The sequence below is a fragment of the Colletotrichum jinshuiense genome, chromosome 8 (genome assembly GCF_051148585.1).
Source record: "Colletotrichum jinshuiense chromosome 8, complete sequence".
NCBI lineage: Eukaryota > Fungi > Ascomycota > Sordariomycetes > Glomerellales > Glomerellaceae > Colletotrichum > Colletotrichum jinshuiense.
The window spans coordinates 2,647,179-2,665,332 of record NC_139315.1 but is presented as its reverse complement, the minus strand read 5'-3'; the positions used below and the strand labels follow the sequence as shown (position 1 = coordinate 2,665,332).

General features: G+C 51.1%; 5 protein-coding genes across 5 annotated transcripts; 2 read left to right on the top strand and 3 right to left on the bottom strand.

Moving 5' to 3' along the window:
- Positions 1 to 3,929: 3,929 nt before the first annotated feature.
- EsH8_VIII_000717 (uncharacterized protein) lies at positions 3,930 to 4,352 on the bottom strand (the record flags this gene model as incomplete). Its single annotated transcript, XM_083269759.1, has 1 exon — positions 3,930 to 4,352. The coding sequence occupies one exon, from the start codon at positions 4,350 to 4,352 to the stop codon at positions 3,930 to 3,932; it is 423 nt and encodes a 140-aa protein (XP_083129527.1).
- A 4,604-nt stretch (positions 4,353 to 8,956) lies between these two features.
- On the top strand, positions 8,957 to 10,112 carry EsH8_VIII_000716 (uncharacterized protein; the record flags this gene model as incomplete). Its single annotated transcript, XM_083269758.1, has 3 exons — positions 8,957 to 9,177; positions 9,421 to 9,520; positions 9,594 to 10,112. 3 exons carry the CDS (start codon positions 8,957 to 8,959, stop codon positions 10,110 to 10,112), a joined length of 840 nt encoding a protein of 279 aa, XP_083129526.1.
- A 1,108-nt stretch (positions 10,113 to 11,220) lies between these two features.
- EsH8_VIII_000715 (uncharacterized protein) lies at positions 11,221 to 12,582 on the bottom strand (the record flags this gene model as incomplete). Its single annotated transcript, XM_083269757.1, has 1 exon — positions 11,221 to 12,582. One exon carries the CDS (start codon positions 12,580 to 12,582, stop codon positions 11,221 to 11,223), a length of 1,362 nt encoding a protein of 453 aa, XP_083129525.1.
- A 495-nt stretch (positions 12,583 to 13,077) lies between these two features.
- EsH8_VIII_000714 (uncharacterized protein) lies at positions 13,078 to 13,372 on the top strand (the record flags this gene model as incomplete). Its single annotated transcript, XM_083269756.1, has 2 exons — positions 13,078 to 13,085; positions 13,186 to 13,372. 2 exons carry the CDS (start codon positions 13,078 to 13,080, stop codon positions 13,370 to 13,372), a joined length of 195 nt encoding a protein of 64 aa, XP_083129524.1.
- Positions 13,373 to 14,127: 755 nt separating this feature from the next.
- Positions 14,128 to 17,195, bottom strand: EsH8_VIII_000713 (transcription factor domain-containing protein; the record flags this gene model as incomplete). The annotated part of the gene is made up of 2 exons (XM_083269755.1): positions 14,128 to 16,421; positions 16,481 to 17,195. 2 exons carry the CDS (start codon positions 17,193 to 17,195, stop codon positions 14,128 to 14,130), a joined length of 3,009 nt encoding a protein of 1,002 aa, XP_083129523.1.
- Between the last annotated feature and the right edge of the window lie 959 nt (positions 17,196 to 18,154).

Here is an 18,154-nt window from a genome sequence, read left to right as displayed (position 1 = left end):
AGTATCTACGTAGAGGATGCAACCCGATGCCAAACCTTTCCTAGATGACAAGAGCAACCCCACCACGATCATCTGTGCAACTTCAAGAAAAAGGCGCGGTCTTTCTATTTTGATCAGACCGTAGGGGCAAATGCCTAATCACGGGAAGGACAGTGCATCCAAAGTGCGGGCCACTCCAGGTTAAGAGATGGTACGATTGACATTGCCTTCCGATCATTTCACTCAAAAGTATCCTCCCTTCACACCTTTCCCAAGCAAAGTGCACGCTGGAAAAGGAAACTGGGGCAGAGGGCCGCTTGGTTCCTTGCGCGAGGTCTATGATCTTTCCATTCGGGCCTCAGAAAGCCCTTCTGTCCTGAAAGCTCCCAGAAAATCCCGGTGCCCTTTTAGTGCTGTTTCTCTTTCCCAGCCATTACGTGCTTGCAATGTGCCAAGTAGGCAGCCAAGGCTCGTAGATGTCTAGGAAGCTACTTCTCAACCTCATTAATTATGTCTTCCTGCATCCAAATCCGAGTCCAGCTGAGCAGGTGTGAGGTACCCTGTGACTTAGATTACATCCATGCGCTTAGCGACATTCTCCTGAACCCCGATCAGCCCATCAGGGGCCATTTGATGCTGCCTTCGAAGCGACATCCTGGTGTTTAGATAAATGGTGGAATAAGCCGTCAGCTCATTAAGACAGATCTTAGTCGGGATTATCATTTTCCACTCCATCCGTTTCGAGGAGCGACGCCCACCACTTTGGGTTGTTAAAGCCACCACAAACAAGAAAAGAAGCCTTCTTCTCTTCATCTAGAAAATGTTAGTGAGGGCCGTATTAGTAGTTGGGTCAGTGACGACCAGCGAATACCTGGTGTTGTATGTTTTTTTTTTTTTTTGCCCTCTGTAAAATCTTCAACCGAGAGTGACTGAACCCCCCCTCCCCCCCGCTGGCCTCGTGGGCAGATTGTCTGGCTGTTGTTTGAATCATTCATATGGTTTGTCCTTGATGCAACACTATATCACAGCCAACATTGGAAATGCAGCTCCTTGGTAAGGTATAACTTGAAATATTAGCTCTCTATCCGTCCTTCTGCTGGAGGGAGAAAGGTAGTTGGCGATTACTTCTGAGGGCCATGTTACACGCTAGACCCTCGTTTTCATGAGTATTCCTACGGTGGAACTGCTTTTTTGTAGTTGTCAATTCGATATTTCAAATTGATTGTGATTCCTCCAAGGAGACTCCAGGCTGGCGGGTTGTTCACAGTCACCATGGGTATCATCATCTACTTCTCTTGAAAGACATCACAACGTCGTAGTCAACATTTCTTTCTTTGCCAGCTCACAGATTTTAGTGGTTTGAAAATCAGGCAATAACAAGTGACTGAAGGTTTGCCACTCTTGCCGCTAGCCTTTGTTTTGAAACGCTCCTAGCAACTGATAGCAAGGATCGATGCCATCCTTCCGAAGCTCTTAGAGCAGAGACCTGAGTTTCTGCAAGATGTTGGTAAGTTTGCAACGTCAAATAGACACATATGCCCTCCACTGAAACACTCACCTGTAAGCCACACAGGTTGTCGCCCGGTTGACCACCGTCGTGCGGCGAAAGTAGCAGGCCAGCGAGCTGCTTCTTCGTCTTTTGAAGTTCCATTACTTGCTAGGCAGTGTCAGCATCACCACAGCTTCCCTTCAATTCGCAATTGCAGCATCTGGCTAACCTCTTCGAAAGAGTCTCGCATATACAGACGCACTGTTGTCACTTCGCGGGTCTGCCCGATGCGATGCACGCGAGCAAGCGCTTGCTCTTCCAGATTGGGATTCCTGCACGCAGAGTTATTGGATTACCAAGCCACCAAGCCAGAATTGAATCATGATTCTTACCAGTGAGGCTCCATGAGATAGACGCGAGACGCAGCCGTCAGCGTGAGTCTGCAAGCGCCGGTTAGTAGAAGTTGATAGGTGGTCAGAAGAGGACTGCGCACCCAACTGCACCGCATGATAGCGTTAACAGCATGACTGAGACCCTCGGGTCCTTTCTGAACTTTTCAACCAGCGGTTGTCTGTCTTTCTGAGGGACAGTCCCATCGAATCGGACGCTGGTTTTTCCTGCTATTTAAAGCCCGCTCGGCAACATCGAGTGTCATCCTCCAGGTTGAGAAAACGATGCTAGAAATAATAATTAACGGGGCTTCTAACAGCCCGAGGAAGAGATTAGGAAGCATACCTCTTGACACCCGGCGATTGACGCTTCAGGTCTTCAACCAGCGCCTTCACTTTGGATGGCAAGCCGATCTCCGACATCGTTTCGAGGGAAGTCGAGGTCGGAAGCTCTTCAAGGCAGCTGTAGCTGATGGAAACAGGAGCCACGGGGCACGGCGGTTTGTGACCGCATGCCAAATCCCGGCCAGCTTGGTTGGATTTCTTCACACAGTCGGCACAAGAGAATTTCAAGCACCGGCTGTATCTAGGACCAGCTTGTGAGGCCACGGAATGGTCCATCAGAGTCTCGTCTATCTCCAACGTCGAAGAACATCCCAAACAGACGACTGGTCCCTTACGCCACTGCAAGTTGAAAAGCTGTTAGGCGTGGTGGGCCCAGTCCTGGTGGCTCTCGGTAGAGTACTAAGTGGTTTTATCATGCCTGTTGTGGTACCGAAGTCCTAGGTTACAAAAGAGGCGTAACGACTCGATTTACTGCAGGGCGTTGTGGTACATGGAGACGTTTGACGTTTCAAGCCTATAATCTTATAGCAACGCCTCTTCAATTCTCGTAATAGTTTGCTGTCGCATCTTATCGTATACTACCCTCTCCTCTCCAGTGAAATCAACGGGGAAAAGTTTGTCGTGACGCAGGGGCAGGCTGATTATGCTCTTAGGTCTGCGTAAAATTAGACACGCTGACAGATTCTTGAGCCGCTGGACGGCCTTCTCGTCTTCTCCGGACTTCCAAAGCCTGGAAAAGTCGGCGTCAAACTGCCTGGTATCTGTGTATAGATAAGCTCGGATGAACTTGACAATTGTGGCAAGATCGCTTAGGCGATTTTGGATAGGGGTGCCGGTGACGGCCCAGCGCGATACGGAATCCAGGGTGCAGACCGCGCGAGCCATCCGTGAGTTTTCGTTACGGATGTAATAGGCTAATCTTGTCAGTGGCCACGACTTGTATTGAGTATGAGCATGGGACCTCTCACCCTCATCGAGGACTATCCTTCTCCAGCGAACGGCAAACAGGGGGGAGTTGCCATCTCCGGCTTTCCACTCGGCAGAAACAGTGTGATAAGTAGTCAAAACTACATTTACGCTATTTAGATTGACTTCATTCATAGCCAACCTGAATTTTCCGTGGTGACGACGGTAAATCAATCCGCCTTTTACGACATGACTACCACGCAGTTAGTTAACTGCCTTTCATGAGCACAAAAAGACTTACTCGGAGAATTGCTCTTCCCACGAGCCTATAACTACTCAATATCAGTAACAACCTCGCAGTGATACTATTTTGTGACTTACGAGGCGGAGGAACGATGATTAGAGTCGCCCCTGCGTAAGGCTCTTCGTAGTCGTCTGGACCGGTGCCCTCGCCAGACTCCTGTTTTTATTTCTCCAAGTCGGTTGCTACTAAAGCAATCATTGTCAGAATCTTCCCTAAACCCATAGGATCTGCAATAATGCCGCCGTAGAACTGCGGTGGCTCATCGTATTAATGAGATTCTGAAATCATGTTGACAAACCTGGCAGCATGTAAGCAGCTTTTCGTTACGCAGGGATGGAATGGTTCTCACGATCGTCTCTGGGTTGTGTCTATAACCCTCTACATGTCTGATTGTCCGTCTTGGAAGCCCCATCCTCGTTCTCGGCGGAGCATGAATGTAAGTGCTTGCTTCTGATGCCTATAATTTCATGTGAGAATGTTGTCTCTAAAGGGCATGAGACGGTGCAAGAGAGCTATATTACCTTTTCAGCTCCGACGTTATGACGGTAGGCTGTCTCGCCTCTTCTAAATCGCAGCGACTGTTCAGAATATCCAACATGTCTATTGGCTCCATAATGTCTTGGAAGTTGATCTGCCCAAAAACCTGGGAAACAACTTCAGAGACCATAAGGCAAGACTCGACATCATTCGAAGACAACTTGTGCGGGTTGTAGTATCTCGTATCGAGATGGCACATCAAGGGTTCTTGAAGGTAGACGTTGTACTCCTGGAGCCAGTTTCCGATATCTTCGAAATCAGCCGCTGGTCCATAGACAGTGATGTTCAAGCTGCACGACGCTTGATCAAACTTGTGGGCGGAGGCTCGCACATTTGTGGAGTCATTAACGTTGCACATTGCGTAGAGGTGCAAAGTGTTGTCGTCAAGCATTTCCTGAATCATTTGATTGTGGCCAAATTCTGAAGTGATGATACCATTGATTGAGGGCCCCTCAGTTCTATTGAAGTTGTTCCCCGATTCCAGCTGAACTAGGAATGGCATCATAGTTTTAGGGAGGCTCTGCCGGTCAACCTTTCCGGAAATAGATGGTATCTTGAATTGTCAGCCAGCTTTCCATTGGCGATAAGACAGCTAGTCGCCTACCATGCCAAAACAGACCATCTGTTCTTGGTCATCTTGTGGCTCGGACTCTTTAGGATTCCAGGTCTCAGTCTCGTCTCCCATCAGTAAGCCAGAGGTGCAATCAAGTAGAGCTGTGGGTTCTGGAAAAACACCATGTTGCTGCAAGAAGGGGGCAGGATATGATTGAACGGAATACAGTTGTGGCATGAAAGATTGCGAAAGAGAAGCACAAGCAACATCCCAATGTTGATGGGGTGTCATATCCACATGGGCGCTGTGCAGTGATTGTGGAGTGAATTGAGGTAGTATGCCCTGCGTATTCGAGACATAGTTGTTCGCTAGATGCCAGGATTGGTCTTCTTGCAAGTCTATCAGGGTTCTTATCTGTCTAACGGGACAAAAAGGCGGTGTTTGATATTCGATTGCAGCAGGTATCAAGGGCCGGTGGTATGGATGAGATGGAGGTGTCCACAAAGGGCGAGCCTCCTGTGTGTAGGTAGCCATGGAAGAGGGTTGCGGCCCGGATACGGCTAGCTTGGAGAAATTCGGAATGGCCTGCAGCTGTTGACTTGCAACAGAATGGCCAGATATAAGATCAGGCTGCGCTTCTAGAGTCTGATTCAACCGTGCCCGCTTTGCTGGGGGATAGGGGGATTCCTGGTCAAAATTCATTTCAACAATGAACGCTGTCGCCAAAGGTTATGGTGTTGAGGATGAACGTCTTTGGAACATTAGAAAACGGAATCGTTGAAGGAAAAGTTGCAAGGTTGATAATCACACCAGTTGGGCAGAAGATGCATTCTTGAGAGATTCCTGCTATCGGGGAGCCTCTTTCGACAAGTGTGTCATGAAGGCAGCACTGGCGCTATCCGAGATGACCCATTGAAGAGGTAGCCCAAGGCGGAATGCAACGCGTCCAACCAGCAGTTCTCGATAGGCGCAGACACACGGCGCAGTTATCTAACAGTAGCAGTGTGCATGTCGGCCTGCTTTCCTAGCCCACTCGTACAAACGGGTAATAGGGGAACCCGCATGAGTTTACATACACACTATTCTTGCTTCTCTTTAATTCTCTCTAATTCGCCTCGATTGTGCCTCTTGTGACTTGTGCCCTGTCAAACCTCAATCCTCAAATGTTTCCTCCCATGGCTCGGCAGCAATTCTGTGTCAACATGAAGTGGAAAGAATGAGCTGAAGCCTGTCACTAGACGATCCATCAACTGCGCGACTATCTTAGACTAGGTGGTCAGTGGCACAGTGGTGGCAGTGTTTCTTGACTAATATGCAGGCTAATCCAATGAAACGAGGGTGAGATACACTCTTGACCATACGACCCAGACGGCACTCATAAGGAACAACCAAGCAAACAAGCAACACGCATTTTATTTTAAGCGTAAAGTCTCTTTGCCTGCATATTGCACTTGAATCTTGAGGTTTCGCTTCACATCACGCATTATAAATCCTCTCTGCAATGCCTCGAGCGCCCCCGGCATCTGTCCCAGCAAGGCAAGCTATGCATAGAGCCCTGGAAGAGCTCCAGCGGACCATTACACCCCAAGATTGGAGGGCATCTCAAAACACAACTCTTGAAGATGTACGGAAGGCAGCGCTTGGCATCGAAACGCAGCTTGCTGTACGGTAGTCGCTTTGTAATATGCGTCGGTTAATGCCACTTCTCGTAGGAATGGAGTATTACGTAAAGGTGATGGATATTCTCTGTAATGGCACTCCCTTTCTGTCTTGGGTATGGGCACCGATTATACTTATTCTCTGTGTCGCGTCAGAATACGTTGAAGCCTTTGAGTAGATTATGAAGGGATACTTGCGTATTGCCGCCTTGTTGACGAGGTTTGAGATACTTAATAGAGCCTTTGCAGCCGATTATAACTTCTAGTAATCCTTGGTAGCATTTTATGATAATATCCTGGAGTTCCACTAGCATGTATATAAGTTTGTTTGCCGGAATGGTTAGTTACTGGTTTGGCTATACGCCTTTTATGAATATCCACTAATCTAAGTGTAGAATGGAAGCTCCTGTTTCTTACGTCTTGGGGTTGATTTTAACGCCGGTTTGAAAACATCCTTGACGATCTCGAACGCTATGGGAACCTGATTGATAAGGAGGCTAACGCTTTAAATATCGTCGAGGCTTAATAAATGCGCCGGGAGATCTATGATTGGAAGGAAAAGAGCCTAGAGAACCTCAGCAAGCAAGAAATAGAATAATCTGGAAAATAATACCAGGCCATTGCATTATGGCTTAAGTACGATGAGTTAGATCAACTGGCTATTTTCGACTCCCTCTCGGCCGAAGCAAATAAATATCTGGGAATATGCTTGTGGTTTATCAAGCACCTAAAAGTAAAATCTTGGCTCCAGCGTAGGGTAGACCCCGAGATGTTATGGCTGTAAGGCATCCCTAGGTCCGGCAAGTCCTTTATCTGCGTATAGGTGGTCAACTTTATGATGGCGGCCAAGATGCCTGTAGTTTACTATTTCTGTTCCAACTCGTACGCCTTATCTACCATGTACGAGTATATACTTTGATCCTTGCTTCTAAAGCTTGCTTGTTGGAGCAGCGACATTATTGCGTATGTATACGGTGTGTACGTTCTGGGGAAAAAGTCGCTAAAGATCCCCACACTAGAACATCTGCTGCGAACTTTGTTTAAAGCTATTTCCTATGAGCTAGGAAAAACTGAGTATATTTGGATAGTTCTAAACGGCTTAAGTGAGTGCCAGGCCGAAAAGCAAGCACGAATATCGACACTTATAGAACATATCACTTCGAGGCTGTCCTCATCTGGGAGCATAATCTGCAAAGCCCTAATCTCCTGCCAGGCTTCAACCTCCGTATTAAACCGCCTCAAGAAGGAGCATATTATTTTTCTCGCAGATGAGATGGCCTCCTTGGAAAGTGCAATTAGGCAATATGCGTCTCTCAGGCTTACACTGTTATCCCAACGATTTACTCAACTTGACCTTTCTCGAGAAGATATAGAAGAAATCGAGATTCGTGTTGCCCGAAAGGCTGACGGTAGGTACCACTATAACAGCCAATTAACTGCTTTCACTCACCTCAAATCAGTGATGTTTCTCTACGCTCGGCTAGTTCTCGATTACCTTGCCGCCAATATCTTCTATAGCATCGAAGAAATCAAAGAGTCACTAGACCAACTCCCAGCGAAACTCACAGATTTGTAAGCTCCTAGATACCCGATAACAATAACTTGATGGGGTCATGCTGATAACAAGTAGCTACCAAACAATACTCACCCGAATCCTAGTCCAGCTGGATTCCCGATCTATAGATCGTGTTAGGTGTCTGTTTGGCTGGGTGGCTTTCCAAAAACGGCCACTTAAAAGACTAGAACTGTTATCTGCTGTTACCTTCAGCCCAGGTGATCCAGGTCCTGCCAATCTTGCCCCTGACTACATCCTGGACATATGCGGGCCTCTGCTTGAGGTAAAGCATGATACAACAGTGACTTTTATTCACTCCTCAGTCAAATTGTAAGAATGTTCCCAAAGACGATTCAACTATGATCACGAATGATAACGATGTCAGGTTTCTTGGCAGCCCCTCTGGCAGCTTGGTTATAGACGAGGATACGACTTTGCTAGAGCATGGTTTAGCGACAGTAGCCTGCCTTTTGTCAGGTCTGAACGTCTTTAATACCACATATAGCGAGCAAAATCGACAATATAGAGTCCTCAAGGGCATCCATGGACTTCACGTCTATGCTACTGAGTTTTGGACCGATTATCTGCTTTCCCGAGTAGAGGTTGTGAATGGCTCCGATGCAAACTCACATCTTCTCACACTCGCTTGCACGCTTGCTGAAAAACTAGATAAGGCAGGTGAATATTCTCCACCAGGCGGATCTCAAGGCAAAGTCGAAGAGTTGGACAAGAGACTGGGTTGCCTGCTTGATTATCCTGTTCTCTTGAAGCATGTCAGGAGTTTCCTGAAGGCGAGGTCGCTAAAGACGCTCGAAGCCCAGCTTCTGGCATCAAACGGTAAGTTTATGCACTACTTCCGGAGCATATTTTAGCTAACAGTAGAAATAGAAGTCGATGAGAATAGTCGCTCGCGTCCAGAGGACGGTATCTCATCGATGCTGGCGGCATATCAGGAGACCGTTAGGCATCTCATCGGCCAACATGATTTCCCTGGGATATCGGCCGAAGCACTCAAGTTCTTCAAGGCCCAGCTTGGCAACTCAGCGTTCACCTGTCGACTCGAGGCTTGTCCCAGAGCAACATATGGTTTTATGTCTGAGAGACTCCTTTTCGAGCATGAATCTTCTCACCTCCGACAATTCCCGTGTACTTTTCCCGGTTGCCAATATCCGCAACCCTTGTCAGCGCAAGCACTACGAAACCATGAGAAACGATATCACACTTCCACGCCGACTCCAAGAATGCGACGCAAACCGAGGTTCCAGGTTTCGCATACGAAGTCGACCGGTAAAACACTAACCGATGTGGATTTAGAATTTGCACCATATGCTTCACTCCCCGTGTCCAAATCAAACGACCTATCGACTAAGCTTTCTCCGGAGGTTTCTGGTTCCGAAGAGGTTCCTCTATCCAACCTCGAACTATCACAGAAGAGAATTGAGGCGACGCTGCTTGAGTCTGAGTATGTACCAGAAGCGGTGGGAATGATTCAGCAACAGCAGCAACAGCAGCAACAGCAACCGAGTCCCCGACTCTCTCGGGCTCAGTTGGGCCCCTTTATTTATCAGTGCATCGCCGGGCAGCAGAAGCATGCTGACTGGCGAGCCGGCGTCACTATATCAGATCGCATAGTCAACTGTTATGATCTGTACGCCCCAATCCGTTTCCGCACTCAATTTATTCGCCGTGACTGACCCATTTATAGGATCACCAACGTTGAACATACGACTAACATTGATTTGATGGACGTGGCAGTGGTGAGCATTGAATTTGACCGCAAGGTATTCGACACGTCGCAAGATAAGGTAAGGTTTCAAACCGAACTACACACCCCAACATCCTTTTCGTAGCAAACCAAAAGTCTAACTAGAGATGCAGAAAGAATATGAGCTGCAAATGAGAAACATAATAGATGACGCACAAAAGCACAAGATAGGCCAGAGATCAGACCAGAACCAACATCAGGTGTTCCAGCTTCTGCAACACCAGATGCAAACATCTCAGCCCTTCCAACCGGACCAGATGAGTGTCAACATAGGCGATCAGGGCGGTCAACCGACCGGGCCTAATCAGCAAATGCTTGAGATGCCCAGCGGACAGGGCAGACAGCAAATAGGCATAACCAACGACGCCCCAAAATTCACGCCGCATGATCAACAAAAGATTATGGAGCTTGCACAGAGGATGGCAGACGCGTGCCCCGAGCCGCAAAAGATTCATTACCGCAATATCGTGCAGACTCGTTTCGCACCAAGGGCCCAGGAGTACACTGCCAAGGGCAAGGATCCTGTCCTAATTTGTTTTCAACACAAGGCGTTCCAACATTTCTCGGCCGCAGCGAGAGACAAACAGCAGCTGGAAGGAGTGCCTCCCAAAATGCCACCTACTCATGTCTAGCACATAATGCAAGTTGCTTATATGCAAGCCGCCAACTGTGAATTTGGTCCACAACGTCAGTGACCCACATTCTGCCCCCTTATTCCCCAGGAAACCAATATTTTCTTCTCTTTACTACTTCATAGCTCATCACCTAATACCGTGCTGGCTCATAGCTGCTCCAGGGAGTACCATGCAGGAAGACGCTTTAAATCGAAAACCAAGGAAACCGACAGGATGAAAAGATTGCAGGCCGGTTTATCTTGCTGAAAGTAAAAGAGACCTCTCCCCAACAGGCCCGGGAAATGACAAAAGACTTCTCATAATATCATTTAGATACTAGGTCCTCTCAAAGCCTATTGTTTCATACCCACTATCAAGAGACAAATATGCAACATATGCGTAGTTGTGCATTTGATGGATGTCTTGTCGGTCCTTTTTGGTCGGGAAAAGAGGGCATGTGATAACCCGTCGAAGCTCAGCCGTACACTTCAAGAGCATGGATACAGAAGTAGCGAGAGTTGTGGAGGGAAGATGATGAAGAGAGAAAGGGGTCATTGTTTCAAATTAATTTTAGACTACGTGAAATCACTGCTGCAACTACTCTCGGCCCCCCCAACTCGTCAACATCTGAAGCAGAGATGTCACCCGGCTAGAGGGTTCGGTTTTGCTGAGCACCTTGTAGCACGGTCAAAAACTATGTTCTTATATGTATACATCAGAAGTGAGCTGTCCTAGGGCACAAGCCGGCCAGCCTCACCGCATTCTCTGTTCTCTGGTCTCAGAAACTCCACATAACCACGTCTGCTAGCCGATATCTGTTGTCGCCCACAAGTCCCCCTCGAGTGTAAACATGACCCCCTATGAAGGAAGTCTATCGTATCTACAGAAGAGTCCCTGGCTGACTGGATCAGGACGTCACTTGCGAAGTAAAACTGCGCATACGGTCGAAGTCACACCTAGTAGACCCCCTAGAGGGGCTACGGCTGAAAGATAGTCGAGGGTCTCACGAGAAACCTCCCTCGCCAGGACAATATTCGCCATACCAACAGACCTGACCGAGGCATGGGACAACCTTCCCAACACACCCCACATTCGTCGTCCGACTCTCGAGCCTCAAGCTCCAACATCACAAGTCGAAGCCCGGATACGCCACATCTTCGTCCCCGAGAACATACCGCTCAAACACCCTCCCATCCAAAGCCGTCTCGGCAATCCTACCTCTCAACCACTCGGGCGTCTCTACGGGCTCCCAGTCGCCGTCGGCCGTGGGATAAAAGTCATACTTTTCCACAACTCCCTCGCCCTCCTCCCCAACCCCAACTACCTCGACCTGTCTAAAGTCCCCCTCGAGATGCAGCCTCTGCAACGCCCCGTTCGCTCTCCTCACTTCTGCTCTCAGCCCCGTGAAGAACCCGAACCAGCTGCCCCTCTCAAGCCAAATCCCGCCCCTAGACTTCTCCCGCGGGTTAGCGACCCCCCTCCCGCCCAACCGCAGCCTCTTCAATGTCGTCGCCTGCCTCCTCACAAACCCCAGAAGCTCCTCCTCCGTCGTCGCAAACCCCTCTAGTCCCAGGTCTGTCAGCCTCCAAGCGTTGTCCCGCAGCAGCAAATGGTTCAACCTCGCCGTCTTCCTCCGGCGGTCCTCCAGCGGATGGTAGTAGTGTTTCGCGATCTCCAGTCTCTTGACACTCCAACAGTCCATCAGCAGCACTCCCACGAGCTCGCCCCAGCCAGCGTACGTCTCCCCTGCCAGGTCCCCGCCGACGAACCCAGAGAAGTCCAGCGCGAGCCTCACCTCCTCCAGCCGTCTCCCGATGCCGCCCGCGAAGGCGCCCCAGACGTTCTCCGCGTCGACCGAGGGCCGCATCGTCATCGGCAGCCGGTCAATCTCCAGCTTCCTGAGATGGGAGCACTGGCCCAGGACCCGTGTCAAGAGCTCAAACGTCTCGCGGACCTGGTGCGCCTCGAAGCGCCGGGACGACGGGTCCGCGAACGCCCGGCGCAAAACGTCATTTTCGTAGGGGCACTCGTTGAAAACGACGCTGAGGTTCTCAAGGGAAGCAAGCCTCCCTGCCGCCTCCACCAGACCTCTCCCCTCCTTCTCGAACCCCCCGCCCGCTTTCCGCCTCGCTTCCTTGTCGTAAAACTCCTTCCACCCCTCGCGCAGCACCGCGTCCCTTTCCTCGGGCAGCATGGCCCAATACTGGAAGAAGCTCGAGTGACGGCCCGTGTACTCGTCAATCTGCGCCAGGTTCAGCGTCCAGGACCGGAGGTGACACCGCAGCCGGTCGTGCTCGGACCATTTCTCGAGTCTCTGCGCGTCGCCCCGCCAGCTGAGGTGGGTGAAGTGCGGGTTGAAGAGGTACGGAAACCCAATGTCCGCGAAGGCGCGGCACGCGAGCCTGAGGCTCTTCACGGCGCTTTGGGAGGAGGCGGCGTGGGCAAAGATGAGCTCCACCAGCTCTACGGGGAGGACGTTCGCGGCCATGGCTACCTTTGGAAGCTGCGCTGTTGATACTAACTGTGCGTCTCTTGATTTCGAGGATATATCTACAGGTTTCATCGAGGGATATTTTGTATGTGGCATTTCAAATCAACGCGGAGTTGATGAAGGTCATTGACAACTGACGTTGATATTAGTTGGGGAAGAGGGGTGGGGTGAGAAAGGCGGATGGCCTGGAAAGCGCCGCTAAAACCACGCCCCGGCGCCCTCCAATCAATACAGAGTCTTTTCCAACGATATCAGCACCCATCATCATCACCCATAAAGGCAAAGGCGAAAAAAAAAGAGGTCCCACGTCCGACCTTGGCTATCAATCCATCCAATCCGGGCTTCGTCGGAAGGTAAGTGAGCAACATATCTACCTCGAGCTATCGTTCTAGGATTCTACTCACACACTTGCATGTCTAGAGCTGTCACCCGCCTCTTCCCTCCTCCCTCGTCTCTCATCTCATACAACATCTTGTATCCCCAAAAGTCTCGATGTTGAAGTAAGCTTAACCCTCCACTCCCTCACTTCCTTTTTTTCGATCCACATCTTGGCAAACCGGCCCTCTCACGCAAGGAACTCACGCCGTTGTACCCCACCAGAGCCTACAAGAACCTCTCCCCCAAGACCCGTCTGGGCGTCGGCGTCGCGGTCCTGGCCTGGGGCGCCGCCGGCCTCTACCTTTCCGACCAGGCTGAGGAGAAGTACCAACCGACCGCCGAGGAGAAGGCTGTCGTGGACAAGTACGTCCCCAAGGTCACTGTTGTGGACAGGTCGAAGGAGGCGTGAGACTGTCCGAGGGACAACAACTCAACCAACTTCCCTTTGGAGAAGTGACCATCTGCTAGCTGTGGCTGGTTCTGGGCCTGTCCGCGCAGCCTAACCAAATGGCAACACGTTTTTATCATCAGCATTATCGCAATATCCCATAGCTGTCACATAGATTCTGGGACGACCAGTGGGGCGGGAGCAGATGGGGGCAGTTTGTACTGTCGGGTCAATTTTGCAAATGTCTAATCTCTAAGCTCATGCTGTGACTTCCTAAGAGCAATAAAAAAAAACAGTGCAGACGGGCGACCTAGCGATGCTTCTTCTACACACCAGGGGTTTTTTTTTTCTTGCGTTTTTTTGCGATAAAAGGACGAGTACCACCCATTTTGAGACATCTAACATTAGACCAGACCAGCCTAGCCATGCGAACCGTCGAAACAAATCATTAAGAGCGAAAAGCCATGAATATCGTGACAACCTCATCGGGTCACCGTTGGTGCCACCCCGAGAGCCTCCCAAGTTCTATCTGATCGCAGTCTAATGCAGTGCCAACTCCACCTCCCCGTCTATCATTGCGTAAAACCACCCGCCACAAGATGCATATCAGAACTAACCACCGTCGATCCGGCTTTGATGCAATAGGGAATCGAGTTGCTTTTCGGCAACAAGCATATGAGTTGATGAGAACGGATCCGTGAGGAAACAAAAAAAAAAACACGAAGAAAAAAGAGTAAAACAAACGCCACCAAATGCAGTTGGTTTTTTTTTTAGTGTCAGCGCATGCCGCCGCCCGCCGTGCCGATATCCGTTTGAACAGAAGGTATTCCTGGGTCTTCCACCACCGCCGGAAGAGGTTTAAAAAGTCGTGCCATATCGAGTGTGAGGTTAACCACTCCAAAATCCCTGTCGATCTCTCCAACCGATCCTAATTCCTCGCCCCGCGAGGCTCCATCCGACATCACCCACGCCTTCACCGACTTCAGTAGCTGCATTACCTGCATGAAGCGCGCATCCGATCCCATCTGCAGCTCCGACGACCGAGTGTGCTTGAGGAGGTACTTGGCCAGCCAGTAGAAATGGATTCCGTCCCTAGAGAAGCCATATCTCCGGGCATTCTTCGCCGATCCAGGAGGGAACTGATTGACCATATCGACGTCCCAATTGGTCTTGAACTTTTGCAATGCCATACGGAAAGACTCGTGCACATGTGCTGGTATGGCCTGAAGAGCGGGGTCGACAGGTGTTGCTCTGCCGCTGTTCGCGCCATTGGAGTCTGACCCACCAGGCACCATCCACTCGCTCATAGGTGGCGTTGCGTAACCTTTCATTACAGCGTTGCCATCCATTTGAGCACGACGGATCAATGACAGGATGGCGTGTATCAGAATGAACTTGCCGTAGAGGTTCGTCCGGCCTGGCTGGATCTGATAAGAGCTGTGTAACAAGGCCTGGAGGGCGAGATCCATTTCGGGCTGTTTGCTGCGTTGTGTTCCGTTGGGGTTCTTGATTCGTGCCAACTCCTCTCCATGTAAGCCGAGAGCATCCTCGCAATCCTTTCTTGTCCGTGCATCCCAAGCGGCATCGTCTGATGGCAGCGGGATGCGCATCTCGAAGCTGTCGATTTGGGAGCTGGCGTTGAAATAGAGTTCCATGGCGGAGTTGCAAAGGAAGATGATGTGCATAAGCCGTATCCGCTTTTCCTGCTCAACCCACACACCCCAATCGAATGTGGGTACATCGAAGTTCTGAGGGGTAAAGTTGTTCTGGTGCAGCGGACTGAAGAGGGGCAACCTGGTGGAGACCTCCAACAGACCAAGCTTGCGAGCCTGCTCCGCCACGGCTGGGAAAATCTCACGAGCACTCTCGCGGTGATGGGGAGTGCTGTTCCAGATAAGCAAAATTTGGAGCAGCATTACGGCCTGGAGCTCCTCAAGATCCCGTTGACTGGTACTTGAGGCGCCAGCATCAGCATTACCATTTTGCTGCCGGCCCACAGTGTTGGCCAAGAACCGTACGTCACGGACCAACGCCGCCTTGAGAAAGTTCATCATGTCGCGCACGTGATCTGGAGAGAGACGATCGGAGTAGCAAGCACCCATGCAGCACATGCCTGCGAGCAGGCCAGTATATGATTCCATGATGCGGAACGTCGGGGTGTGGAGAATAGGAAAGTGGACGTGGAAATGCGTGTACTTTTCCAAGAAGTCGCGGATATTTTCGGCCGAGAAGTATAGGTTGAAGCCGGCGCTTTCGTTGGTTATCGGGGAACCTGGAGGGTAAAAGAAATTAAGAATCTGGTTGGAGAGGTGGTTATAGGGGTCCTGGATCGATGGCGGCACGCCCCAGGTCGAGAAGAGGAGGGATTCGGGGTGGTGGTTGTGGTGGCCAGGAGGACCTTGTGTTCTTTCGGTGCCGGTATTAGGCTCTTGTTTGGTTGCGATCTGCGTCTGTCCAAGATTAGGGGGGAATTGATTCGCGTAGGTTTGTTGCGCACCAGCCTGGAACATCTGAGACCAATCAAGGCCAGATTGTTGGTTCGAGTTCGACCCGCCATACATGGACATTCCATTTTGACCCGGGGGCATATTGTAGTTTTGCATCTGTTGATTCATATTGGGCGTCATGGAGCTAGGGACATTGCCGTTGTATGCCTGCTCGAAGCTGCCGCCTCGGCCAGAAGCATCCATGACAGATCCTGTCAAATCCCGTCTGTCTTGGTTACTGCCATTATCAAGCCTAGTCAGGCTGCTGGAGCGCGACAACTGACTCTGATCGTTTGCAAGGTTGCTCATTCCGTCCGACACAGGCATCATACCGAAGGGCTGAACCATACCATCCTGGGGCATGTTACCAAGACCATTGAGGTGGTTGAGACCGCCATCCTGACCAAGAGCCGCCTTCTGGGCAGCAGCATTCTTCTTGACGTGAGCCTGAGGGTGGGACAAGTGGCTAGCACCGGTCGGGTTGCCTCGGCGGATGGAGCACTTCTGGAAGTGACGCTTGAGAATGTCACTTCGCGAGAAGGTGTCGCGGCACAAGACGCACATGTAAGGGCGGTCGCCCGTGTCTGTCACACAAATTGTCAACGAAACCCAATCAACCCCCGATAAATTTCACAATACTTACGGCGCAGAAGGTGACGCTTCAGGTGCTTGGCGTGGAGGTAGGTCTTGGTGCAGTGAGGGCAAGGGAACTTGCCGTCGGCGTCCTTGACCGGAATGACGGTGCTCTTGGTGTTGCCGACGCCGGCGGGGGTGGCGGCAGGGCGTCCGGGAGCGCTGGGCAGGATGCCACGACGACCCTGGGAGCCTACGACGTGAGTAGGCTGGTCAGCATCTCCAAGACCGCCGGGCATGACGCCGCCAGGCCCGTAGGGGGAGTTCATGCCGGGCTGGGGCATGACACCTCCAGCAGGCATGGGACGCAGGACTGGCGGAACGCGGCCAGACGCAGGGGCGGGCGCGATGGGCTGAGGGTGGGAAGACGCCATCGTCGTCTGAGGCAGCATGGACTGAGTGCCGTATCCCTGGGGCGGGGGAGGGTACTGGCCCATCTGCTGGTAAGGGCCGCCACGGCCTGCTTGGCCTCCCTGTTGCTGCTGGTAAGCGGGCATGTTGTTCTGGCTGCCCGGAGTGTTGGGGGTCGCGGGTGTGCGAGGAGTGTGAGGGTTGCTGCCGTACATCTGGTTCATGGCGGAGGTCTGCGGCTGCAGAGGAGGCAGAGTCTGGTGAGGCAGCGGGGAGTTTGTGTGCTGGAGTTGGTGAGGAGTGATGGCGGGGGGCGACGGGTACGAGGCCGAGGTCGTGTTTATACCATTGGTAGGGTACTGGGAAGCGTCCATGCTATCCGCGTGCGAGTCTGTCGGCCTTTTGTCGAGACAAAGGCGCACAGAGCTGCTTGCTTGTTGCGAGGTCGAGACGCGTTCTTACGTCTGGATGTACGAGACTCGTCGATGGTCTCGTGGAAAAATTTTGTGGGACAAGGACAATCAAGTCGTCAACCCAATTGGAAAATTGTTGGACCGGGTTTTCCTGCACGCCGAGAAAAGGAATACTCGAGTGAAGTGCAGACAAGAAGACTTGAGGGATAAGCTTTCCGGCAGAAGGATGATGGAAGTCGCGAACCCAAAGAAGACAACACGCGAAGAGGTGTTGTTTGTAAGGTGGACTTTGTGGTGGGATGAGGCTCCAGTTGATCCCGTTTGGACGTGGTTTTGGGGAGGGTCGGGTGTGGAGCAGATGGGGCTCGATCCTTTTTATTTTTTTCTCGCGTTGCTCTTTCGGCAAAAAAAAGCTGTCAGGTACCTGGCCGCGCCGAGAGGGGGTCAGGAAGAAAAAAAAAGTGGTCTTACCAGGGTGGGTGCCGAGGGTGTGCGAAGCAGGAACCGTTGAGCAGTGGTCACTCCGTCCAAAGGGGGTGGGAGGGAAAAAGGGAAGAAGTGGGTTTGGACGTCGCCTCTTCTGGGAGAAGTGGATACTGCCTGGTCTTTATGAAGGGCCTTTTTCGGAGAAAGTGTGGGAGGTTGGCCGTTGGTCGGAATCCTGGTCGACGGGTGATGGGTCGGTAGGTGAAGAAGGGTAAATAGGTGGGCGGATGGGATGGGATGGGTGGGTTTCTTTTTTGGCAAGGAAGAGGTCAAGTACTGCTGCGAGAGGCAAGTATTACTTGTCGAGGAGAGCAGACGACAGGACGTGACCAGAACAAGAAAGTTGGAGACCACGGTCCAAGATCAAAGCATCTGCGGATGGTGTGAATTTTTTGGGGGGTGTGTGGTGGTGGTGGTGAGGTGTGGGAGGTGGG